This window comes from Drosophila rhopaloa, unplaced genomic scaffold (assembly GCF_018152115.1).
Source record: "Drosophila rhopaloa isolate 14029-0021.01 unplaced genomic scaffold, ASM1815211v1 contig_3, whole genome shotgun sequence".
Classification (NCBI taxonomy): domain Eukaryota; kingdom Metazoa; phylum Arthropoda; class Insecta; order Diptera; family Drosophilidae; genus Drosophila; species Drosophila rhopaloa.
In genome coordinates, this window is record NW_025335123.1 from 11,769,849 (window position 1) to 11,796,850 (window position 27,002).

General features: G+C 36.4%; 1 protein-coding gene across 1 annotated transcript in view; it reads left to right on the top strand.

The window, feature by feature from the left end:
- Positions 1-27,002, top strand: part of LOC108048342 (atrophin-1) — a 44,510-nt gene that overhangs the window by 12,281 nt on the left and 5,227 nt on the right. Inside the window, 4 exon segments of the mRNA XM_044461056.1 lie at positions 9,087-9,174; positions 16,281-16,711; positions 25,812-25,914; positions 25,917-26,415. Coding sequence (XP_044316991.1) covers positions 16,673-16,711; positions 25,812-25,914; positions 25,917-26,415 — 641 coding nt within the window. The 5' untranslated portion in view covers positions 9,087-9,174; positions 16,281-16,672.

Here is a 27,002-nt window from a genome sequence, read left to right on the forward strand (position 1 = left end):
TTCGAAAACTGAGGCATTTAAATCCCAATCAAACTGGCGTGGGTCAGCCTGTGTGAGAAGCCTCCACCCCCACCGTCGATTCACCGGCTAGAAGGACGCACCACATTTGCATACATCGAGGTGGTGCCCCGCAGCATTTCATTGACCATCTCGTTTGATTATCACACAGAAAGAAAAACATGTTTTCCCACATTACTCTATATTAGCATATTTTTCCTTTTATTAAATAACATAATATAAAACAAGAAAGGAAAGCTAGCTTCGGGCGGAGCCGAAGTTGATATACCCTTGCAGAATATACTATAAATTATATTCTCCCAAATTATTCATATGATGCATTCTTAATACTCATAAAAAGTCCCAACTTCCTAACTTTAAAAACACCAAAGTTATGTCATTTCCAATCGTTCAGTTATATGGCAGCTATAAGATATAGTCGGCCGATCCTTATGAAATTTGGTAGGTCGGATTGATTGGCCAAAAATAAAACCCATAGAAAATCCTAACTTCCTAACGTTACAAACACCAAAGTTATGGCACTTCCGATCAATCAGTTATATGGCGGCTATAGGATATAGTCGTCCGATCCTTATGAAATTCGCTAGGTCGGATTAATTGGCCAAAAATAAAGCTCATAGAAAATCCCTTCTTCCTAACTTTAAAAACACCAAAGTTATGGCTTTTCCGATCGTTCAGTTATATGGCAGCTATATGATATAGTTGCCCGATCCGGCTCGTTCCGACTTATATACTACCTGCAATAAAAAGACAACTTTTGGGAAAGTTTTAAGCAGATAGCTTTAAAACTGAGGGACTAGTTTGCGTAGAAACGGACGGACGGACGGACAGACGGACGGACAGACGGACAGACGGACAGACGGACAGACGGACAGACGGACATGGCTATATCAACTCAGGAGGTGATCCTGATCAAGAATATATATACTTTATAGGGTCGGAAATGTCTCCTTCACTGCGTTGCAAACTTTTGACTGAAATTATAATACCCTCTGCAAGGGTATAAAAAAGTTAAAGTCTGTTGTGCAATTCATAAAGATTTGTTTAGTACCATAATAAAAGCAATTGTATTGGTTTTCATGTGCTTAACGGAATTTATTTCTTATTTTCAAACCATATTTACAGAAATAGTAGTTCTATGACTTAATGAAATGGAAGTAACAAAATACACTATACACTTTTAAAAATACTAAAAAAATGTTTTTAAATTTTGGTAAAATGTTATATTAGTCAATATTGCTTTTAGTTAGAATATATATTTATTTGTATGATCATTTTTTTATAGATACGCTGTTTTGTATTCATAACGAAAATTGTGGTAGAATTTGTAAGACACTTTGATCTGTTAATATATATATATTTCTTAAAAGTAGCGAAGTATTACTTTCAAATTTTTGTGCAGACACAGTTGGCCAAACATTTGGCATGGCTATGCTCTATTTGCTCGTGGTGGTTCAGTTCGGTTCGGTTCGGTGGTTCGGTGGTTCAGTGGTGCAAGTCAGGGCGGTTCAATCGATCGGTGGTGTCACCGATGATAGTGGAGATCCAACGGCGAGTTGCCTGGCATTCACTTGGCTGATTGACGGGGCAAGGTTGGGTCACGGCCAGTGTCAGGTGGTGTCGGGTGGGGCAGGGTGGTGCAAGGTGGTGCCGGGTAGTGCAGGGTGGTGCCGGGTGGTGCCGAGTGGTTCTGACACCTCAGGGTATTGTGTGCCGATGTTAAATGGGATTAAGTGCCCAAGTTTGACGGGTAATTGATATTTAACTGCAAAATTAATCACAGTGGCTGTCCTTTGTGGCAGTCACAAATAAAACTGCTCAACTATAATTAATTTATCAACAACTGGCTTAACTTTATTGCTTTCCTCTTTTATTGGAAAACCTACAAGGATATGTTACTTGTTAAAAGTTCCACATATTTATTTTCCACCTTCAAATGCCGTGAATTGGTTCGGTTTGTAACTGCCAATTTATATGTGGGGATATCATTATATAATTATATAATTCGGAGATGCACTTAAACTAACTCGTTTTTATTTGCCTTGGGTTTTATATTTTTTAAGGCATTCTTTTTATTTATTGTGATGCTAGAATCATTGAAGAGTTTGGTCTTCTGTAAACCATACATACTAATAATATTATATAATGACAATATAAACTATGTTTCAAAGGGAACTTGTTCAGACCTTCAGGCTATTTAGTGCTTTATTTTCCACTTGTTGCATCTTCGGTGAACTGAACCACCGAAGGCTTCACCTTTTGACCCACAACCCAGCCCAGAACCACTGATCCACCGAGCCCTCGCTTTGTGTGGCTTTCACTTTCGAATCGCAGCTCGGCAGTGGTTGGGTTTGGTTTGGTTTGGTTTATTTTATCTGGCCGAATCGATCGGGATCCAATCACTTTGTGAGTGGCTAGTTGACGCCTCCGTGAACCACCGCTGACCTCTCACCCACCACCCCCCTACCCCTCCCTCCCCTGATTTTTTCGATGCTGTTCCGCTCTTGTAGATAATCCATTGATAAGATTTGTACTTTTCGGTTTTCAATTTCGAATTAAAAGCTGGCCCAGGCGAAAGGGTTGGGGTGGAGATCAAAATGGCGCAATGACATTTAAATTGGCTACGAATTTTTCCGTTTTTTTTTTCTGACCGCCCTACAAAACGTGCTCTATTGTTGGTGCTTTTTTTTTTCTTTCTATAAAAGCCAGACCAACGACTTGACAAAATGAAATGCGCTCAAATTAAAGTGATTTTTTTTGGTCGAGGCTTTGGCTTTGCTTCTTTATAGCTGGCGTTATTTTTTGTTGTGCACCTTTTGTGGTTGTTTGTTTGTTGTTACAGCAACGAGCGGCGGCGAAAAGGTAACTAAAAAAAATAGAGAAAAATTATGACTTTTGATCTAATTATGGCTTTGGACCCTATTTGTTTGTCCCGCGGCAACCTTGGCACCAATTTGTTTACTTTACTTTGCCCAACTCGATATTTTGTTTATTTTCTGCTGCCGCCGCATTGCTGTTGTTATTGTGGCTTTCTCTACCGCATTCTAAGGCTGAGTCTGCCACGCCCACACGTCGATATAGCCTGGAAACAATAATTACTGCTGCAAAATGTTGCAATTTTTTTGTTTTTCGGTTTTGATTTGATTTTGGGATTGGTTTCTTTGCGATATTTTAAATTGGAGCAGTAATCGAGACAAAGAAAAACCAAGAAACATATTTGAGATAACCAAACAATTATCCTCAAGCCTCTGGTCATATTATTTACTGGCTTTAGTTTTTGTAAACTGCTTAAGTTGTTGCACGATGTTGGATTTCTGGGATTTCGGGAGTTGTTTCAGTTTTTTTCAGTTCCCCAAATTTTTTGCGCAATCTTTGGCGCCGCCAAACGAAAGACTTAAGAAACGAACTTTAGCATTTTTTCTGCCTCCGCTCGGCTTCTTTTATTTCTTGCCGATTTTCTTATCCACTGCCCCCATGAAAAAATGCCAGGGGCGTGGCCCAATCAATGGGCGGCGAAGGGGGCATTCGATTTTTTTTTTCAGCTGCACTAAACAATTTTGTCGCGCAAACGACTCCATTAAGTCAGTCGATGGTTTTATGGCTTTATGCTTATTGCCAGTTGATGAATTGCATTTTGCATACTCTAACTAAATTTGAGACTTGCAAAAGTCCTTTAAATATCATAAGCAGTTCGTGTGTTTAGTTTATTAGGGAAGTTAAGGTCTCACGTTAGCAATTGACTGTTTTATTGTTTTTATATCAATGATTCTTGATGCCAAATAATTCTTAAAGAGCTAATCTGCAAAATATATGATTTTTCATAGACGTACTTAATTCAGTCTAGTTATGTTTAACGTATTTTTTATTAAAGTCTTTTAGTTTTTTTTTTTTAAATATGTTCATTTATAAAATAATATTAAATAATACAAATTACTATAGTGATTTCGTTTTATTTTAAATACATTTTAATTACCTTTTCTTCTTTTATTTTTCCCACGACAACTTATTTGATTTATTGAATACCTTGCAGAGCATTAAACATTCTTTGTTGGGCGAGATTCCTTCGGCTCGCTTAAACGTTTTCCTTTTCTTTTATTTGTATGTTCATATTTATGTAAATTTCATAGGCGTGACTCAATGATTTGTAGTCCGTGGCTTTATAAGCTTCGATCTGCATATCGGCGTGGCTATATTTGTGTATTCCAATCGCGTTGACAACCCGGCGACGGCCCTTTCACATATTTTTCAGAATGAACAATCAGCGGCCGCGGATTAGATGCATCGACAGATCCGAATGGGCCGCTATATATGACCATATATCCATAGATATCCATATCCATGCTGTCAAATTCGTTGCACTCATTAGGCCAATTCAATTGGCTGCGGGGAAAAATGGAAATAAAACCCACAAAAAAAAAAAAACAAAAATGTAAATGGGTCTTAATTGTGTTGTTAAGGCTGCTCGGTAATTCGATATGATGTGATATGTGACTGGTAAAAAAAAAAAAAAAACTAAAACTAAGCCAAGCCTCCGCAACGTCAAAATTAATCACTTCCCTTTACTAGAATTTGCATGCATACTTCAGACTTTCGATTTTTTCGTGGCACTGATTTGAGTTCAGCCGCCTTTTGTGGGGGGTTTTTCATTCGCTTTTCGTTTTGGTATCAATTAAAACCCAATTATGCCCCGCAGGCAAGTCTCGGAAAATGCGCACCCAAAGCGAGATAATGCCCGTCCGGCCATAACGGGTTTAAGCCACGCACCCAAGGTTACCATAAGCAAATATTTATGGGCGACCAGCAGCATATGTGATATGCGAATGTACACATGTACATATATGCCTTCGATTGGCGGCGAACGCGATCTGTAAAATGCAAATAACTGGAGGGGGACCAAGACCAGAATGAATCACGGAATCGAGGAGCCCACAGATCGAACCAATTAATCAATAGTTATGGTATTCAAAGGAGTGCGGATGGAGTCTGGAATTAAAAAAGAACATTTTTCACCACCAGAATGTGAATGAATTAACTTAAATTATACAAGAATTTAAATAAAGAGATAAGAGCTGAAATAATTAAGATACAGATTTTAAATGGTTTTAACTGTAAAACATTATTATTTGACACAGCTAAATATTAAAAAAAAGTTATACCAATGTACCAATCAATTTAAAACGAAGGTAAAAGTAAGTCAGGATTTAAATTGTTTAATAGGTTTTTTTTTAGACATTAAGCGAATAATTGAAGACTGGGAAAACTGCGTATTATCATTAGGCACACACCATAAACCATTTTGTTTAAGCGTTTAGCCACTCTATCATTTCATCCACAATTAAGCTTTATTCGCAGGCATTTTTAGACTTAAACAAAATTTCCTTCACTTAATTCGCTGAATTTATCTGGCCACATTCATCATTTGGTGTTTGCGCAGTTTTCATTACTTTCTTTTCGTTTTTACCCCGCCATTAAAGATTACAATTATGTTAACAACATCTTAATTTATTTGGCGTGGCAAATAAGGAAACTGTTTGGGCGAAGGAAAAATGATGGCGGCTGAAAAGATAATTTATACCCAACTACCGCCCAAGTGTTGTGTGTCTGTCAATGTTCAATGTTCGATTTATTGGGCACATGTCGAGTGTCCGAATCGTGCCGATTGCCAATCGATAACGATAGGTTCGACAAGCTGCCACCGATGTGTGGTCCCATCGATCGATCAACTTGTCGCAAGTCCAGCGATAAGATCGCCATCTGTTTTTGCAGTTTTTCAATTTAACCATTTTCCATTTTCCTACAATGAAGCTGTCATAAGTTCTATGCACTCGTTTTCGTAGAATTGACAATTGCATTCGATTCGATTTGTTCGATTGGTTTCGGTTCAATTTATGCGCTTCCTGTCCAATCAATTGGCATCAATTATTCGGCATTCTCGACTTAATTATATCACCGGCTGTCGGATGACATTGATTGCATCCTGTTGAACACACATTTTTCTACCACTTTTGGGGGTCTGACCAAATGTGGGGCATTCTCTGCGATCTCTGCAACACCAATAAAATCCCGCAACCCACTACGTTTGGCATGCCGCTCATAAGTCTCTTTTATGGCATTTTAAAGTGTTTCACATCGCAATTATTGTTAATCAACTGCCAGCTAATTGCAGCTCTGGTCTCCGCCATAAACAGACGAATTATAATCACAATTAAATGCGATAAGTAGCCGTTTAGCGGAGTTGACAATGAAAATTTTTAATTCATTTTTCGGTGGAAAAATGGTTACGTGCTGATAATGCTAGAAAATTGGCAAACACCCAAATATGTATTATTACAATGTCCAATTGAAACAAAACAAAAAGCTTCAGATTATACTTAAATCGTGTTTCATACGTTTAACTTTGAGGAAGGCTACTATGTAGTACTGAGCATCCAACTTGATAGGAAAATTTATACGAAATCAACAAGGTATGACATTCCAACATTCGACCACTATTTCCCAGGGTTTTGATTAAAAAACTGAAAAATCGATCTGATTTTGGCCAAAACATATTTCCTAAGGGGTTAAAAATTTGATTTAAATTGGTAAAGTTATGGACACTGGAAGTCCAATTGGAGGTCACCTCATTACAAGTCATCGGAAACTAACAAATTACTGACATGAAAATGGGTTCAAAATTTGATCAACGTTAAACTAAAAATTTTGAATGCAGATTTTTAGAGAATGATTCCACGAGTCTTTAGAGGTATGTCACTTTGAAATCGGATTAAAATTGGTAAAGTTATGGACTCTGGAAGTCCAATTGGAGGTCACCTCATTACAAGTCCTTGGAAATTGAAAAATTACTGAAATGAAAATGGGTTTAAAATTTGATCAACGTTAAACTAAAAATTTTGAATGCAGATTTTTAGAGAATGATTCCACGAGTCTTTAGAGGTATGTCACTTTGAAATCGGATTAAAATTGGTAAAGTTATGGACTCTGGAAGTCCAATTGGAGGTCACCTCATTACAAGTCATCGGAAACTAACAAATTACTGACATGAAAATGGGTTAAAAATTTGATCAACGTTAAACTAAAAATTTTGAATGCAGATTTTTAGAGAATGATTCCACGAGTCTTTAGAAAAAATTTTGAATGCAGATTTTTAGAGAATGATTCCACGAGTCTTTAGAGGTATGTCACTTTGAAATCGGATTAAAATTGGTAAAGTTATGGACTCTGGAAGTCCAATTGGAGGTCACCTCATTACAAGTCATCGGAAACTAACAATTTACTGACATGAAAATGGGTTAAAAATTTGATCCACGTTAAACTAAAAATTTTGAATCCAGATTTTTAGAGAATGATTCCACGAGTCTTTAGAGGTATGTTACTTTGAAATCGGATTAAAATTGGTAAAGTAATGGACTCTGGAAGTCCAATTGGGGGTCACCTCATTACAAGTCATCGGAAACTAACAAATTACTGACATGAAAATGGGTTAAAAATTTGATCCACGTTAAACTAAAAATTTTGAATGCAGATTTTTAGAGAATGATTCCACGAGTCTTTAGAGGTATGTCACTTTAAAATCGGATTAAAATTGGTAAAGTTATGGACTCTGGAAGTCAAATTGGAGGTCACCACAAGTCATCGGAAACTGAAAAATTACTGACATGAAAATGGGTTAAAAATTTTATCAACGTTAAACTAAAAATTTTGAACGCAGATTTTTAGAGAAAATTGTTTTAACGATATTCTTTTTCTTAGGGTAAGAATTGATTTCAACAATTCAACTTTCGATCACTATTTCTGATGGTTTTGATTATAAACTCGGAAAATCGAGATGTTTTTTTTTCCGGATTTTGTGGTGTTCAAATATTAAAATAAATTGTATTTGCTACCAATTGGATATCGTGTAATATTTTATTATAAACAACTAAAGTTAAAGTTATACTTATCTTACTTATAAATCAGAGGGTATTTAAAGTGGTTTCCTCCCAGAAGATGAAATAAACGAATGATAGTCCAATCGGAAAACGAAATAAGCGAGTGATATTCCAATCGGAAAACGATTGCCCATCCCCCGATCCGATCTCTTCTGATCTTTCAAGGGCCATTGGGATATGCATTCATTGCTGTCATAAGTAATGAATGCATATCGTTTGTCTTGTGCCACGGCAACGGCAAATAACTCAGCCCGAACAATATCTGGTTGGACAAATGGTTGGCAATATGTTTTGCAATCGTTGCAGTATTCAGTATTCCGATGCCGATGCCGATGTCGATGCCATATGTCAATGGCTTCTGTGGGTTCTCACAATTGCCACACATTGTTTTTATTACCGTTGAGGGCAATTAAATGCGATTTAATTATCAGTCGGATGGAGGGAGGGGAAATGGGTGTATATAGATATATGTTTTATTTCTTTCGCTGGAATTAAATGCAAATGAAGAGAGCCGCCACAGAAATGTTTGAAATAGTTGTCTTCGTTGCGCATGCGTGTGACTTGATTACAACAACAAAATCGTTGACAAAGACTTTTATTGGCAGGCAACAAACGGCAGCGGCGCAAAAAAAAATGAAAATTATCGTTGCCGCCGTGCAGAGAAATAAAGGAAAAATGCATTGAACGCGCACGCATACCAAGTAAATTATAGAGGGACCAAAAAAAAACCAGACCAAGTGGGTAAAACTGTGGCCAAGAAGGGGGTCTGTGTGGCCACTTGCGTCATATGGATATATGCATTGTGGCATTTGTCATTTCAATTGCGCGTACGCTTAAATAACTACCAAGTTTGTGTCCTAAGTCTTTTGTTTTTTCCCATTCCCATTCGGTAGATGGAAAATTCTAACTGCGAAATGGAAACATTGGGTTGTTTAAAATATGTTATGATGACAAACCCATTGTTAAAAATGTCTTAATAATTGTTTTTTTTAAGTTTAAGCTTTAATATTTCTGAAGTTTGTGTCCTAAGTCTTTTAATTATGAAAACTAGTGAAAATTATATCATTTTGCTTAATGATATTTCCTCTACAGTTCTTCAAAGCTAAATTAAATTATTTTTCTACTCTTTTATCTTTTTAGGAACATCCGTCAATCAAATAGTTTCGGAAATTCACCTAATACATTCTTTTTCCGCATAAATTGCAATCTAATTATAATGTGCTATTAGGTAAGTTTTTTATGTAAGCCACCAGTTTATTTAGCATGTCTTTATTTAAAATTTATTTTATAATCTCTCCAAGTTGATATTTTATCGTTGCCAAAAAATGTTTGCCACATTGTTTACCTCTTCAACGTAAATCTACCTTTCCATATACCCAAATATAATTACATTTTTTTTTTTGGGTTTTAATACTCGTTTATTATTGGCCCATTAAATCGGTTTATCTATCAATTTCGTACTTTTTTCTTTTTAATTTTCCAACAAACTACATCCGAGCGTATGCCTTTTAATTTAGGCAACGAAAAAACAAACCCCAAGCCAGGTGGAAAAAAATTAAATCACGAAGCGCGAGCAATCGCCAAAAAAAATACCCAAAAAGAAAAATAATAAAACCATCAACATAATCTGTTGAATGGCCAAAAGACGATGATTGTGTTGATGATGATCATGCGCGTGCCATGGCGCCATTTAGTGCAAATTTGTCGATGCTTCCGGCCAAAAGATTTCGCTGGCCCAGCTGCAACAGTAGCAACTGGCAACTGGCAACCAGCAACCAGCAACACCAACGGTGGCAAGTGGCAAGTGGCAACATCAACAGACATTCACTTTGGCTACCTTCGCATTTTCATTCAATGCCAAAAAGAAAAGCGCTTTTTCCACGTCGAGGGAAATGGATTTGTTTGGCAAAAGATGAGTCGGCGCTTTTTATGCCGGCCACAATGCTGGCCTGTCCTCACCTCGGCCCATCTATCAATTTGAGTTCAGCTGTGCCGGCCCACTCGATTCAGAGCCAAGTCGAGTCAAGTAATTTGCATGATGCCAACAAACGGCTGCATTTGCTGATTTTGCTGCCTTTGCTGGCAATTAAGGCGAGTTGGTCTGGCCCGGAAGCCGTGCCCAAAAGATCGTGTACAGTTAGAACGGCCGGCGGCAACCGATAATTATGGTTAATAAATATTAGCTGCCAAAAGTGCAATAAACCAGACGAACGACAAGCGACAAATGCAAAGCAGAAAGCCAACAGGTCAAAGGGGAGTTGAAGGGGGAGGGGGAGGGGGGCTCTGGTTCTTGGCCCGCTCATATTACCAGCTAGTTAATTGCAATCGACACACATGCCATCTAGCATACTAAAGAAAATGCTTAGAGAAAAAACTAATATAAATATTTTATCTTTTAGGTTTTTGTAAATCTGAAAACAAATTCAAATAATTATTTTGTCAAGTATTATGCAATTTTGTCTATATTCTTTGAAAGGGAATTTTTTTATTAAATATAGTCAGCCAACCAAAGGCTTTCATTTTTTTCTGTGTATCAAAAATAATGATATAGAAGCAGGGTGGAGGTGAGAGACAAACCATCTCACGCACCCAAGAAAACAGTGACCACCATATATTTCTCAAATAAAGTGTTGTATTAATTTAATATTATATTATTATATTATTATTTTAAGGTACCATGTAAAGCTAAAAGCTGTTTCTAAACTGTTGGTCTTAATACGTTTTATTCTTCAATTAACAACTATTTAATTTGTAGATCATTTTAAAATGCTAATATAATAATAATTGCAATTCATAGGTTTCTAATATTGGTCTGCGGTATAAAACAGTATCATTTGATGGGAATCAATTTAATATTATACAGGTAAAGCACAGTTACAATATTAAAGCATTCATATTTGTCTTGTTGTTTTTAAAGGCTTTGCCCCACTGTAACCTTTGGTGTTTCCATTTCGTTGGCAGCCAAAAGCGCAGTTTAAACAAACATTTTGCTGACCGACAGATAGTAACGCCTTATCGAGGGGGCGTGGCCCGATGGGGCGGCTGCAATGTTTTGGTTACAAAGTCGAACTGCAAAGACCCAATACCAAGAGTTGCATGCAACAATTTCAGTGTTTTCAGTGGGTTCCTTGTTAACGTTTGGCAATTAAACAGTTATCGGGGACATTATAAGGCAGAGTAAGAAAAAATATCAGTAAAATAAAATAAAGTAAAACCAATTAGAGCGCTTAGCCCAGACGAGATTTCGCAATGGCTAAATAACCATTTTTCAACATGACGGACCGAGTGATCGATTCTTGAAATTGAATTTAATTAGAGCTGAGTACCATGACAAAATGATTAATTAAAGGCAATTTGAGACGCCCACTTGGGGCCTACATAGATATGGGCAATCCATATGCTCCAATCCACTATATAGCCCGGTACTTATCTGAACCGATCCGTTCTAGTGTCGTTGCTAATGGCTGTGGAAGCTGGCGACAAGTCTGAGCCGCTAAATTGTTGTTAATATTCAGCCATAATTCAAGCCAAGCGCCTCATAAACAAACAACTTTGTTAACAACGAAATGGTCAGGGGCGGGGGTGCAGAAGGGGGGGTGCAGAAGGGGGCTGGCCGCACTATCAGTTGCAAGTGTTGAAGTCATAAATCTGCATAATGATCATGTCGCAGTCCGTTAGTGCGTTAGCTTATTTAATGTTTAATCGCGCGTTGAGTGTGGGTTGATTTCCATGCCAAGACAAAAACAGCCAAAGCGCGAGAAACATTTTTTGCGAATTTTATGATCTGTCATTGGTTCCTTTCACAATTTTAGAAGGGTGTCAGGTTGCTCCGAGCTGCTGCTGAATCAGCACAAAATTCTAGACCGTAGAATGGACTGCACAAATCTTAAACTTCTGCAGGAATATATGCAAATCAAAAGACTTGAACAAAAAACTTGCAGAAAATGTACAAAAAAAAATTGTGGATTTATCTTTTAAATTATTAAAGATATTGTAATTTTTTTATGTTTATTTAAATTTGAAATAATTTTGTTTGTTGGCGAAAAAAATAAAAAATAAAATTTAAAAACTTTTATTTAAAACATTTTTCAATTGTTGACCTCGAGCCGGAAAAACTCAAAAATTATACATTTGAAATATTTTATTGAAACTTTTTTTTAAATTATATAAAACTTATTCTTTTTAATACTTATATAAATTAGAAATCTATTTGTTTGTTTAAAAAGAAATCCCGTATACATGTAAAAATTGCTAGGAAAATATATTATATTTTTTATTGCCCACTTGAACAGTAACTATAAGCTTTCCTATAATTTGTGCAAAACTACAGGGCTTTCGTCGCTTTCTAGATCGTTTCAGTTCCCTCTGCATGTGCATATAATAACTTGATTCTAGGGCCAAAGTCACTCACTTTTTGCTGCTTTCACAGAGCTGTGCGATTTGGAGGATTTCACTGGCGGCACGGCACTTTTACCCACCATCATTGTCATTAGCGGTGGCAGACGGTGGACAGTAGACAGTAGACACTCGAAAACAGACACATGTGAACAGCAGGCGAATGCCACGCCCACCTGACAGCCAACTGCCCATTGTTGATGGCGGGAAAGTTGCCTCTTTGTCTGCCCGTTTGTTTTAGCGTCTTGGCTTTTGCCCTTCTTTCACTCGGCGGAAAATAAAAGCTGGAAATTGCAATTGGAGCTATAACTATAAAAACGAAGCTGAGGCCATGTATTAGGCCCACTGTGCCGGCTTTTGGGCCTGGTCTTTGTTTTACGGTTCATTAACGCCGCGATGCCTTAATTAAACCGAATTAGTAAAAGCGTACCGCAATTGTCGACCCACAAACGCGAGATGGGATGCCGCTCATTACCCGCATTTGCATAATGATTGCTGGTTTATTCTAATTAGGGCTTTTTACCTCGGATGGGAATCTGCAGGGAGGTGCTATTTAATTGATATGGCTACACACTAATATCAGTGCTGCTAAATGGAGTACTTATTCTAATTGTAATGGATCACATTGCCATTCTGAATGTAGGCTTTGAAAAAAAAAATGTTTCTTGTTTAAAAGAGTGTCACAACTAACAATATTGAAATATAATATGATAAAGCTACTTCTTCTGACTCATTAAAGAATTGAGGGGCTTACATTTATAATTCAATTGGTGTTTTTACTTAGCTTACATTTTTACTTTTCACATATATTTTAAAAAAATTTATGAATTATTTTTTTTATATAAATGCTTTGAAAATGTAAAAAGGTATTTTGTTGAACTTAAAAAGTGCTAGCTTAATAAGCGACCAGTAATTTGCTAAATCCGCATTGATATTGCTTAAAATAAATGTGGAAACTGTAGAGTGATCGTAAGTTTTTCCAAATTTACACGAGATATTTTCTCAATTTTCCTATCCAGCCAACTTGACCTTGAAGTCGAGCAGGTGGCAAACGGGAACCTTGTATAAATCAAGCGCCATAAAAACAAGATCAATTCGATGGTTTTTCTGTGAAGGGGAGGGGAAAAGGGGATTGTACTTGGCCAGTCGAAACGAATCTGCTGTCGAATCATGTTCGAATCCCCAATCGTAATGCCTTCCGTTAACGACGCCAAAAACAACTCTATTATTCATGGGGCCAAATCGACGGCGAAAATCAAAGCGGCCAGCGATGTTGTCGGCGATTGAACAATAAAATAACAATTATTGGCGGCAAAACGGCTGTCCCGTAATGAATGAATTCGATGAGTGGATGAGTGCGGCAAATGAGTCAAGTGGCATCCACATCCACATTCACATCCACGTCCACATCCACGACTGCAAGTTGCAGCTTCTGCGGACGGAACTCGTAAATCAAGTGTTTTTTCTTCGGCGATTGGTGTTTGCTGCACGGAAAATAATTATTAGCATAAGAAAATTGAGTTTTCTTGAAAGATGTGGTAAATAATAGAAGATGTTTAAAATCTGACAGAGGAAATGATTTTTAATTTAATAATTTTATAATTTATAAAGAACTAAGTCATATGAAAGTTTAGAGAAAGAATAAGAGAAGCAATCCAAGTCCAAATAAATAATAACTATTAAATTAAATGTTTAAAAACTATATACTTCAAAAAATATAAAAACCAGCTAACTTTATCAATATATAAAAGAGATCTGAATACAATAACTAATTATAAATATATAATAAAAGTATTTGACCAAGCAGATAAAAAGGAACAGAATATTTTATATATTATATCTAGGTAGTTAAAGGCTCAAATTGACATATTATTTTTTTCTAAGATCTCCTCAAGACTACCTTTATTTTTTCGGTGTTATATTTTTTGGTGTCCACTTGCTGCTCTCATGATGATCAACACTTCGAGTGGGCATTAAAACGCTTAACCATTAATCGGCTCTAGCTGGACTTAATTTTCGGGAGCTTATGCGGCGTCGAGTTGCCGATGGATGGTAAAAACAAATGAAATTGTATGTATGCAAGTGCTGTTTAATTGAGGAACCGCCGATCGTGGCACACGCACATGTGCAGTTGCAACATGCCGCACAGATACGGATATATTTTGCGAAAAGAAACACTTACAGATTAAGATACAACAGATACAGATACAAATACCAGCCGACTCATGAAAATCTTAGGGAAATTGCAAAACATTTACTCAGTTTCGGTTCCAACTTCAACTTCGACTCTGATATCCGGTTGCCAGTGGGTTTTGTTGTTGGCCGCCGTTGTCCGGCGACTTATTAAATCATTTTTGCCGATTTTGTTTCGCTTTTCGCCTGGCATTTTTGTGCCTGGCATACAAAAGCACTGCACGCAGGAAAAGGCCAAAACGATATGCCGCGTTTACAGAGTCTGGCAGATGCCAGAAATAATATTGCAAAATCTCAATAAACTGAAAAATAATGAAAAGGAAATGAGGCAAAGCAGAAGGGAGGAATATTACGTGAGATTGATTGCCCATTATTTACGAGGAGTTGATATAAAAGCGAGTTGGGAAAACACAGGAAGACGTTTTTTTTTTGAGGCTTTATTTGGAATACATTGTATAATTCATGTATTTTCAGCTCATGTTACGACTTTTAAATTATCAGGCTACAATTAATTAATAATAAATAAATATTTGCTATTAATAAACCCAAAGCATAATCAGTTTAGGCGGTTCAAGAAATGTATTTGCCCCTCCAAAAACCACAAAGTCCACTTGAAACTCAAGTCAAACAACGTCAAGTTGGCTGAGAGTGTTGACCAACATTTGACTAATTAACACATCACAGTCAACTGGGTGAGACGACGGGCGGCACTCGATAAATGTGTCACCACTCACACGGTTGGCCTAATGTAATTTTGATGTACTGCGCAAACGACTCTGAATAATATTGTTGTTGCTTACTGATCATTTCTCTTCTTAATGCGGCAATTACCTAGGGGGAAAATGGAACGGAAGGCAGAGGCGCTGCAATTGGACACTTGGACTTATGGACACTCATCCAAATGGATGGTGACAACCGAACCGCCAGGTGTTGCATCCATGCCAAAGCCAAAAAAAAAAAATAGACACACAGCGAAACGATGGACTTCCGCCTTTCCCCTGTGAAAAAAAAAAATAGTGGAAATCGTAGAACTACTGCCTCCGCTTATAAATCCCCTAATTAAAAACGTAATTACGATGTGGATTGGGTTTTTGTGCTGGCAGCGGTTTCATTACCATTCTTGTTGCTTTTATTACTTAGCTGGGATCTGTAAATCAGTTTAATCCCCAGTATCTCCGCTTTCAGCGGTTTGAATTGATTGAATTTTGTGGCATTCCGGGGCTATAACTGATTGGTTTTATCAAGAGACAATTACATGTTGTTTGTACTTCAAAATAGTCATTAATTGTCTTACCTTTTTGGTTGATAATTAGAAAAATATATTCCACTTCACTTCTTGTTTTCAAAAATTTATTGATTTGTAAATTTGTTCAATCACGAATATCTAGACGTTCAGATAAGTAATAAAAAACGTATTAATAAGCTATAACCGCTTTTTTTTGTCAATATACAAATATAAACAGTTTTGTTCATTATTTAAAACAATTGCTTAAGTTATATATTTTCTCTATTTCGTTTTGCTATTTATTATCCTTTAACTATTTAGTTTTAGATATTAGGAAATATACATTAGGTTACTTATATTGTTGTTAACATATCATAGAGTTGAATATACTTTTAATATCCAATATCTCGACTTTCTTTTGCTCCAATTTTCTTGAAACTACTTCAATATATTCTGTTAATAAGTAATTGCTTAGCTTGTTTTTATTTGATTATAATACCTATTTGTCTAACCTCTTGCAGTTCGTTGATTGAGGGTCAGAACGCTGCGTCATGTTGTTGCTGCCAACGGAAATGTGTCCAGCAGCAACAACAACAATAACAACAATAACAGCCACAACAATAACAACCATAAACAAGACAAGAAATTGCCCAACGAAAAGTAATTTGCGAAAATCATAAAAAGTAGCGTAAATAACTCCCGGCTCTACTGAAAACCAAGTGGAGCAAAAGCAAAACAGCAAAAAGCACAAAGGCCAAGCGCGAAAATAGCCAGAAAATTGCTGGAAATCTTTTGGTTCACACCAAAACAAGAAACCCCAGAAACAAAAACAGAAACAGAAACATTAACAACATTCAAGAACGACAACTATAGGAACAAGCAGAGCAACAACAGCAAGTGTCGCCGTTTTCTTATGCACAAAAACCATTCTGTGATATCTCAAGACCCAAAGGTGAGTTGCACAAAACCATTTTACCGGCGTAAAACCGTAAAGTTTCCAAAAAGGAAATCAAAGGTGGAAATAAAAACACTTGGCCTGCGGAAACGGAAATGCATTAACCTTTGGTTATCAAGGTGGTAAAGTAAGCAGCACAGATTGAAAACACTTCTTTGCTTTTTACATTGTAAAATATAAATTTGTGTGCTAAAAATAACACATTTATATTTAACCAAAATCTTAACAATAATTATACATATTTGGAATACAAAGTATAACCGTAAATTAAGTAAATTAAATAAGAACTTAAAAAACCAAGTAAATGAAATTGCAATTAACTGATTTTATGACTTGATTATTGGCAGCTATTAGAAAATGCTACATTGTGCCACAAACACCTAATATTATTGATTTATAATTGCAACTTTCATATATGCCATATTCCATAGATTAGCCAATCCCATTTTTCACCCATTTTGTGTCCCATAAGTTTCCTGCTTAGATTGTATCGCACTGGTTGTCCCTCATGATCGACATGATCAGCTTATGATCGGTTCTACTGGCGATATATAGTAATTAGTCGATCATGTTGCGTCCCAACTTGCGGTGGGTGTAGCTCGCTTTTGTAATTGGAAATGGGAATCGAACCACTTTGCAAAAAGTGTGTTGACAATGACAGCAATGTAGGTGCACCGAAAGAAATTACTTCGCTGTTTGAACAATTTTCTAAGGAATTAAATTTTTAAGCCATGGATAGCAGTTTAAAAGGTACACTCATTGCATCCTGATTCTGAAGTGAAATATCTTTAAAAGTTTTTATTATAATTCTCTATCAATTAAATATTACAAATTAAGTTTTCGAAACTGGATCATATTTTCACCAATTTATTACTATTATAATGATTTATGATGAACATGTTTAAATATATTCCAGATTTTGGTGCCGAATGATTAAACTTAAAGAACTGAGACTCGAAAGGTTTAAGACTTAACTCACTATTAAACTTAATTATTTGAATGCAATATGTTACAATATGTTTTTGTAAAAAGCTAAAACTGCAATAAAAGGAGGAAAGTAATTTTTTACAGTGTGGAAACCGCATTCTTCGCCCGTCGGTGACAATTAGATGGCGAATTATGCTAACTAAATGTGCGACGTGCCGGACTAAATCGCGCAACACACTCGGCGGGAGGGCCTCGAGATCGGGGCGTGGCTATATAGTGGATTGATCCAATCCGATCCATTCCAGATCGAGGTTGCATAAGTGCGGTTGGGCAATTTTCATTGGCTTTTGCTGAACCGCCAGTGACTGGCAATTATAATTATAGATTATCGGGTGAAAATTCGGTTCGAAATTCGAGTTTTCTCGGCGGGGGCCCACATTTATTTTCCCCCTGGGAAAAGCCAGTGGGTGGCCGGGTGGAAAAAAAACCTGTGGAAATGTGTCACTCGGCTGCCAAAGCCCGGCTGTTGTCGCCCCATTGCGTCACGGTAGTTAAAAGGTGTCAATCACCGGCCAAGCCGACCAGCAAGCCACATGCAACATTCAACATGCAACATGCAATATGTGTTGCATGTCTTGGCCCCGCGGGCAATTCGATTTCGGGGGAGCTCGAAACTACGTGATTCATTTGCGGTTTCGGGTGGGAAAATTCGTAGCGTGCACTTGTGGTCCAAAAATTAGTTGGCAACTAAGTGCCTGGATGTCACAGCAATATGACTAGCCAACATAAATGTTTAATGGGTTGGGAGTAGGTTTTTGTTCCCTTTGTTAATGCTTGTAAATTGCTCGAAAGATATTGTATTTTATTAACCCCAAAAAGAACTCAAAACATTGCTATTTAGCTTTTAAACATTCTATTTATAAGGAAGCTGTTCTGTTTTTCATGGAAAGCGAAGAAAATAAATGTATTTTAAAGGGAAACTCTTAGTGTTTCTCCGCCTGGATATCGATTCTGTTCCCATAAAATCGAAGCACATGCTGTCGCCCTTTTCGCTTTTTGAACTGGCACACGAATCGAACGGCTTTATAAGTGGGAACTCAAGTTGGTAAACTATATACATAGACAGCTAAGTAGGCAGCTTGTCATTAGGGCAAAATCATGATGAGAATGGGGGAATGGGGGAACGGGGGGATTGGCGAGCCACGACGAGGGGCATTCTGGGCACTTTGCATAATAAAGTTGTTTGGCTTTTGCTGCACGCTTCCCACGCCCAGTTCCCCTAGTTATATCCCCTCAATTCCGTCGATTTGCCCCTCTAATCAAGTGATTTTTTATTGCTTGTTTCGCGCTGGGTCTGCAATTTCGACAGAAGTTAAAGACACGCCCAGAATTGGTTGCTCGAATGACACAAGATTCTGCTTAATTGATGGTTCAATATTTTATTACTGCGGACCAAGCGGCGTATGCGCAATGCGAGGAATGCCGGCCCAAGATTACGCATACGCCGCATCGGACGACGGGGGAAAATTTCAACTTAAATTGTAACAAAAAAAAACTCCCTCATAATTGCATCACTATGCTGCCTGATCAATCAACCCGCAACAACAATCAAAAATTCCCCCAAAAAAACAAAAAGGCAAAGCAATAAACTCAGAAATACCACATTTTAAATCAATGAATATTTTGTAAACATTTCTCGTTGTTGTTGCTGGCCCAGTTACGCGCCGAGCATAACTTTACCCATAATAACAACGACGACGGACTCTCGCTTTCACACCAGACCCGACGGAATACAGAATGAAATATATACACACAGCTGGGCCCAAAATACTAGTTGTGGGGGTAGGAAAAAGCCCACGAAAATATAATTTTTATATGTATTAAAAAGATCAACTGTACTTTATAGCTTACACGCATAAAGCTTACTTAAAAATTCTAATAAGTTTCCATATTGAAATATTTAACCTAATTGTTAGATTAATATGCTAAATTATTTGGGAGTGTACTAGAACGATTATTCTTAGTGTTAAAAACATTTTTGAAACTAAAAATCTTTTACTTATTTTTGAAAACAATCATTCAGAAAGGCAGTAATTTATTTAATTTGGAATTTTAATGTGTGTTTATAAGTTTGTTTTATTCAATTGATATTTCTTATCCCTTACATATGGATACGTGCTTGCTAATAAATATGAAAGCAAGAAAATTCTACTATTTTGAACGCAGCTGTTTACCGAGCTTAGCTTGGTCGCTTGGGTTGGTTAATGCGCCGACTGCCTTTTGATATTCGTTGCCAATAAATAGAAACAGAAACAAACGTAAGACCAACGATAATACTTACGAAAAGCCAGGAAGTGACAAGCGCACTTGATACCCTGTAGAAGACTGTGTGCTTTAGCTTAAGTTTCAAAAGTATAACTTTTCATCAGCATACAATTTGTGAGGCACATTAACGACGGGAGAACTTAAGAACTTAAGCCTTTCAAGCAAAACGAAGTAAAGTTTTTCTATACAGTTATCAAAATACCTTAGACTTTTTTTTACATTGTTTGTGATGTCTTCAAATGAAATAGTTTAAAAAAATCATCTAGATTTTTCGGTCTTTTAATCATGGGAAATAGTGGTCGAATGTTGGAGTGAATTCGTTATAAAATGTCCAATTAAGTTGTATCCTCAAAAAAAGGATTAAGATTTTTTGCTTTTTTAATCAAAACCCTGGGAAATAGTGGTTGCATGTTGGAATGTCATACCTCGTTGAATTTGTGACAAAATTTCCAACAAAGTCCCATTTACAGAAATTGAATATCGTAAAACAAATTTTTCGCAAAAAAAATCAAAAAGGTATGAAATATATTTTGACCAGAATCCGAAAATATTCTGCTCTATTTTTCGGTTTATTAATCAAAACTCTAGGAAATAGTGGTCGCATGTTAGAATGTCATACATCGTTTAATTCGTTATAAAATATGTAATCAAGTGGTATTCTCAGCTAAAAAATGTTCATGTTAAAAAAAAAACATATCCCCTTACAAATAATATTTTGCCCAAATTAATTGTCTAATATTGAAATGTCATACCTCGTTGAATTCGTTTCAATCGTTTGGAATCCACAACTAAAAATTTCATACGAGACCAATTATAATTCCCATAATGCAAGGGTATAAAAATAAATATAATTTTAATTTGTTTTCAATTATTGTTATCTAACACTTAAGATCCCAATATTTATGGGGTATTTCTGAGTTGGATTGCCATTGATATTGCTGCCTTTTTGTTATTGTCTTGTCTACAAGCCACTTTTTTGTTACTTTAATTATTTACCATAAATTCACAGAGCAAGTGGCGTCCAAGAAAACCGAGAGAAGTTGGGAAAAAAAAGTAAAGCAAGGCAAATCGTTGCACAACTAAATCGCATTTATTTAAAATTCCAGACCATGGCGAGCGGCGTTCAACGAAAGGTATCAACGTGAAACAACAGCACAAATATTTTGCTTTGGCGGCAAATAAATATGTATGCAAACCGAAAGATTGGCTGTGGGGTGGAGGGGGGAGTTGTGAAGGGGGAGGGGGAAGCGGACCTGCAGCTCATGTCCCAATTTCCAAGATCGGGGGATACGGGGTCTTCAGGGGGTCCACGATATCCAGGGTAGTTCGCCCCCACAGTGACGCCTCGTGGCGCTTTTTATTTTTTTATTCAGCTGTTGCCTTGTATTTTCCTGTCTCTGATTTCGGCCTGCGATAACCAAGTGACTTACTTTTCGCCATGTTAAGACCTCGATTCGGGCTTTAATTTTGGCCTAGCTTCAGGTGCAGTTTTAAAATTATTAAAGTATAAGCAAGCCGTAAATAATACAAAAAATGACGATATCGAAAGTTTTTTCACATGCTTAATAGTTATCAACAATGTGTGAATGATCATAAAATATATATATATATATATATATATAAATGTCACTAGCCAAATTCTCCCACTTAGCACGTTCTATTATTTTGAGAATTTCATAAAATACAATACAAATACTTGTTTTTAGGAACTTACTTAATAATCAAAGTTAAGCAACAGAACAAATTAAACATTACTTGGTTTAAGATAATGTACAATTTCTGAATCCTGTGCTTACACATAAATCCGTTTATAATGGCCAGCAATATAATGTTACAATCCATAAACCATTGCACCTTTCCATTCCTATCAATCATCGACCATCGCCGATTAACCTTCACTCCAATTCGGTGTGGCAGTTACGCCCAACGAAACTTACAACATTTTAATTTGTATAATTTTATTTGGTTACACAATTCCACGGAAAATTTCTTTCTCCGCTCTAAATCCCCATATCACATTTTTGTATTTATGATTATCATTTAAATATAATTTCGGGGCTTATTGTCACTCGACTTGGTCCGCTACTTCTTTTGTTCTTTGGCCAGCCATTAATTGGAGCACAGCGTTCGTTGACTTGTTCTGAAACCCTATCCAATTGTACACCCCCAAAAATATAAACAAAATACACAAAATGTTCTGCCATCAGTTCTCATTTGAATTGTGCCGCGTTACGAAGTGTTGCGGAAATAAAATTGGTAATATATATTGTAAATTGAGAACAAGCAATGGAATGTCTGAGAAATAATTCAAAAAATAACAAGAACAATTAGATAATGCTGAGCAAAAAACACGAACAGCGAGGAAAAAAATGAATTGAGTCCAATTTAATCTATGACACCATCGCCCCAAACTGCTTTCAAATAAACTAATTAAATTTAAGTAAAGCAACAGGCGCAGCAACAACAAAGAATTATTTATTGCCAATAGCCAAAGACAACGACGTTGCCTTTCATTCAAAACACAAAAGCGTACGAGAAAAAAATGTATAAGAAAGGCAGGCTTATTTAGTGGAACCGACTTGGGATACCCTTGAATTCAGTGTACTTTTTGTTGTACGAATTTACATGACTATCAGAGAAACAATACATTTGGAACAGTTTTGTAAATTTATGAGCACTATGTATTTGTTTTATATTTTATAATTCAAATATTGGAATTAGTTTTTTAAGTATAGAAACTATTTAATCTATTTAATAATTAGTATTTCTTGGCTACAAAACATATATTGACAAAAACATGATACTTAAGTTGTGATCTAAAAATAGTTTATACATTTGGGGAATATTATTTAATTCAATTTTTTTTATTTAATATTGACAACTGATTGATTTTAAATTAAGTTTATTCTTTCATTGTCTACAAACAAAGGTTATTTAAAGATTTAATTATTTTATAAGAGTTTCAATTTTTTTTAATTTTATTAAGAAAGTTTCATAAGTTCTATTTACTTTTCTTGGGTTAAAAATACAATAATGATTATTTTTAAAATGCAACCACTTTGTGGTACCCTCGTTGGGGTTATGAAAAATGCCTCCAAGTGGCTGGCGGCGACTCCAAGGCTTGGCCTGGAACGTGGTCGCCTCTATGACGAATCTCTGGTGGTGGCTCATACCGGAGATCGGAGATCGGGGGATCGGGGATGGGGGATCAGGGGATCGGGGGAACAGGCACTACAGGCACCGTTAGGCACCGACCACTGCGCACGCGAACAGTTTTCATTATTTACTGTTTATGATACTCTACGCCCAAAGCGAACTATACAAAGAGGGTATATTGACTGCACCATAAAGGTAAACAACCAAGTATGTTTTAAGTCATTTAAAAGATAAAAGTATCACAATACTTAAGGTGCTTAATTTTCATAACTTCATTTTAGAAATGCACATGTTTTACATTTAATTAGGTATTTTTCTTAAACTGACTTTTGATAAATTGTATCTTAAAACGTATCTTATAATAGGCATATAATGTTTATTTACTTTATTTATTACCTATTCCACCTGGCATGTTTTATTATAGATACTATTTTTTCATTACTTATCAAGTTGTAATAAACTTTTCAGAGTATTTTATCTTTGGCGTCGTGGCAAGCACACTTATTTGGCTGACTTTTTGTCTTAACTTCTTTTTTGATTGCCAAACAACAATTTGGCAGCCGCTGCCTCTGTGGTCGTTGCTGGTTCTACGAATAAAATAAGACCGAAATAAAACCAAAATAAAACTAAAATAAGGCTGAAATTGGAGCGCAGTGGACAGGCGCAAGGCACACGATACAACGCATTCCTAGCAAAGTCCAGTCGCAGTCCAGTTTTGGGTTTAGTTTTGGCTTTGGACTCGGTTTCGGTTTCAGTTTCGGTTTCGGTTTAAGTTTCGGCTTCGAATCACGTTCCATTTGATTGTTTCTATTTTTTTTTTTTTTTGCTTTTTGTTTCACCAAGCATATTTATCTGTTGGTTTTTTTTTTTTGCTTTTTGTTATTGCACTTTGCATTGTTTTTTATTTCGGGGTTTGGCAACTGCGCCCAACAACAAAAATGCTTTAAGCTTGGCGCCTGCACTTGTGGGCGCCAATAAAAAAAATGTAGATATACATATATATATATATATATATACAAAAATGGAAAAGACGGTGGAAAAAAAATCTTCAACCTGTCGCGTTTTTGGTCAATTAGCCACGGCGCGTATGAGTAATGCCCAGCGACAAGAAGTCGAGAAAAATACAAAGACCAAAAGTAAAATGTTATTTATGATTCGATTTCTTCAAAGCTCTGTCCTTGATTTCGCTTTTGGCATTTTCGGGGCGTCGAAAGTGACGGGCCAAGTTGGCATCGAATTGGATTGTATTAAATTGATGGGCGGACAAGCCTAAGTTCTCTCGGCCATTCAAGTGGCGTAAAAAACAGACATAAGCCGTCGTAAAGGTCTAATTGCAGGTACACCTCAATACAATGGTTCATATGGCCTGTTCTCATATTTCGATATTAAAGAAGTTTTATTACTTTCGAAGAATATGGACTCTATTCATCATGAAACTCTTAGGAATAAATACAACAAAAATTAATATAATATACAAATGTGTATTAATAGCTGTGACATTAAAAATGTTTAGCTATTAATATTTATGTCTTTATTTGTCTTGAATTTTGATTTAATTTTCTTATGTCATGATCATGAATTGTTCGCCTTTTCCTATTTTTAATTATGCAATCGAATGGCCAAAATAATCACGTATCCAACTTAAGATCGCACCCCTCTCTCTTTATTTTTCAACGATGCGCTCAAGTGCATCTGAAAAAAACGATTTTGACTTCAGGTTTTTTCGTTTGTCTTCTTTTTTGTTGTTGTTGTTGTTGTTGCAAACGACGCGTGCTTAAAACTTTACAGCGTGTTTTTGTTATTGTTATCTGTTCATTCATGTTAATTAACCGCTCGCAACAACTACAACAACTATTGTGAGCGGTTTTGCCATTTTTCGCTATTTTTTTTTTGCAATTTCCAATTGATTAACGGCTGAATAAGCCCGCTTGAAGACATTGTTTTTAGGGATTTATAGAGATATAATCTGACAGTATGTGGTACTTTAATAGGATTAATCCAATATGAGGGTAATGAATAAATGATTTTCAAAAACATGTACTAAGTGTACTTAATTTCTGAGTTTAAGAATAATTTTTTTTAATTATGCTTATAAAATCTGTTTATTTTGCAATGTTTGTATTTTTAATTGCCGTGATCTACAGCTTTATTAATCAAAAAAAAAATACCTATCGCTTGAACAATTGAAAGCTTATAAATAAGGTAAACTATTTAAAAAACTATTTAAAAAACTATATAAAATTGTAAAGACTTAAGTAGTGCATAATTAACTATTTATATTCTTTTTAAGGAGCATAAAATATTACACCCAAATTTGCAACATTAAACAATGGTTTTTGCATTTTAGGTGTTTTCCAATCTTATTTAAATTAAAACTTTTTTCAAACTCCTTTTTCTTTGTTTTTTTTTTATAAGCCATAAAGATTTAGATTTGCTGTTACCAAGCCATTAAAGAAATTAATTTATGTTACATAACTAATTTATTGGTTTTAGATATAATTGGTAACAAATAAAATTAAATTATCAAGTTAGAAATGATTTCCACATATTGTGGCACTTTGAAAGTCTAATCGTTTTGTGATCGCAGGCTTAATTGTATTATTTTGCTAGGATTATTTTACTGTGTAGCAACAACATTGTTTACTCTCCACGATCTCAGTAACACCCATTGCACTTTCCTGCTTTCCAGATGGCATCGTTAACCTTGCACTTGATGGTGATAGCTCTGCTGGCGTCGACTGCGCTGTCAACGGCGTCGCAGGCAACAGTGACGCGGCAGCGCGGCAGGGGCGTTCCGCAGGCGGGGGCGTGGCATCCACAACCAGCACAGAGGCGCCAACGTTGCGGGCGCCCCGTCAGCGTCGTCCGCCCACGACGCAGTCGATCGAATTAACGGTGACGGTGACCCCGGCTCGCAGTCGCGGTCGCAGCAGCGGCAGCACGACTCCTCTGCCGCCGCTCACAACAACAACAACAACGAGTGCCAGGCAGTTGCAGCGTCGACGCAGCAGCACTTCCAGTACAACAACCACAACTGCAGGAACACCCACAGCTGGGCGATCTTCCAGGGATCGTGGAAGTGTGAGGGGACCGCGTCAACCGAGAGATACCCCGGAATTGAGTGGCGATGGCAACAATATACGACGCAGCTGGCAGTCGGCCCCGCCCACCGCCACCCCCTACCTCGCCCACTCGCCCAGTTCCAGTTTCAGTTTCAGTTCCAGTCCCAGTTCCAGCGATGCCGCGGCCAATTCCAGTTACAGCTCCACTTCCAGTCGTGGCGCCCTAAAAACGTGAGTGATACCCTATTTAATAGGGGGTAACTTAGTTTGTGGGAGAGGCAAAAAGCTTGAAGGATAATAAATAAAAGGATATTGTTTTTCAGAGCATTAGAATATTCCGCAAATTATTTATTGTATGCTCTGTTAAATAAAATTAATTTAAAGTAGAAGCTGAAGAACTGGGCAGACCTTGTAAATAAAAGGATATTATGTTCTACAATTTTTTTATATTTGTTAACCAGCAAATTAATGATTTTAATACCTGCTTTAAAAAAGGGTATCATTATTTTAAAAAAGAGCTTGAAATATAGTTTGCTTGGTCTTTTTTTCGGCTTAAATCATATATTAGATATTTCTTAAAATTACGTTTTTCCATTAAACTATTAATAATAAGCACTCATTCATTATTTGATTAAAGTGGGATTAGTGGGATTATTATTTCTTATGAATAAATAGCATAGATTAAAAAAATATAAAGCGGTTTTTAGGTTTTTCATTTAATGATATTTGTAAAAGAAATGACCAAAAATCATTATTAGAATTTATTTTACACTAAACTTTCTCCTAGTTTAGTACATACAATTTATAAGAATCGTGTA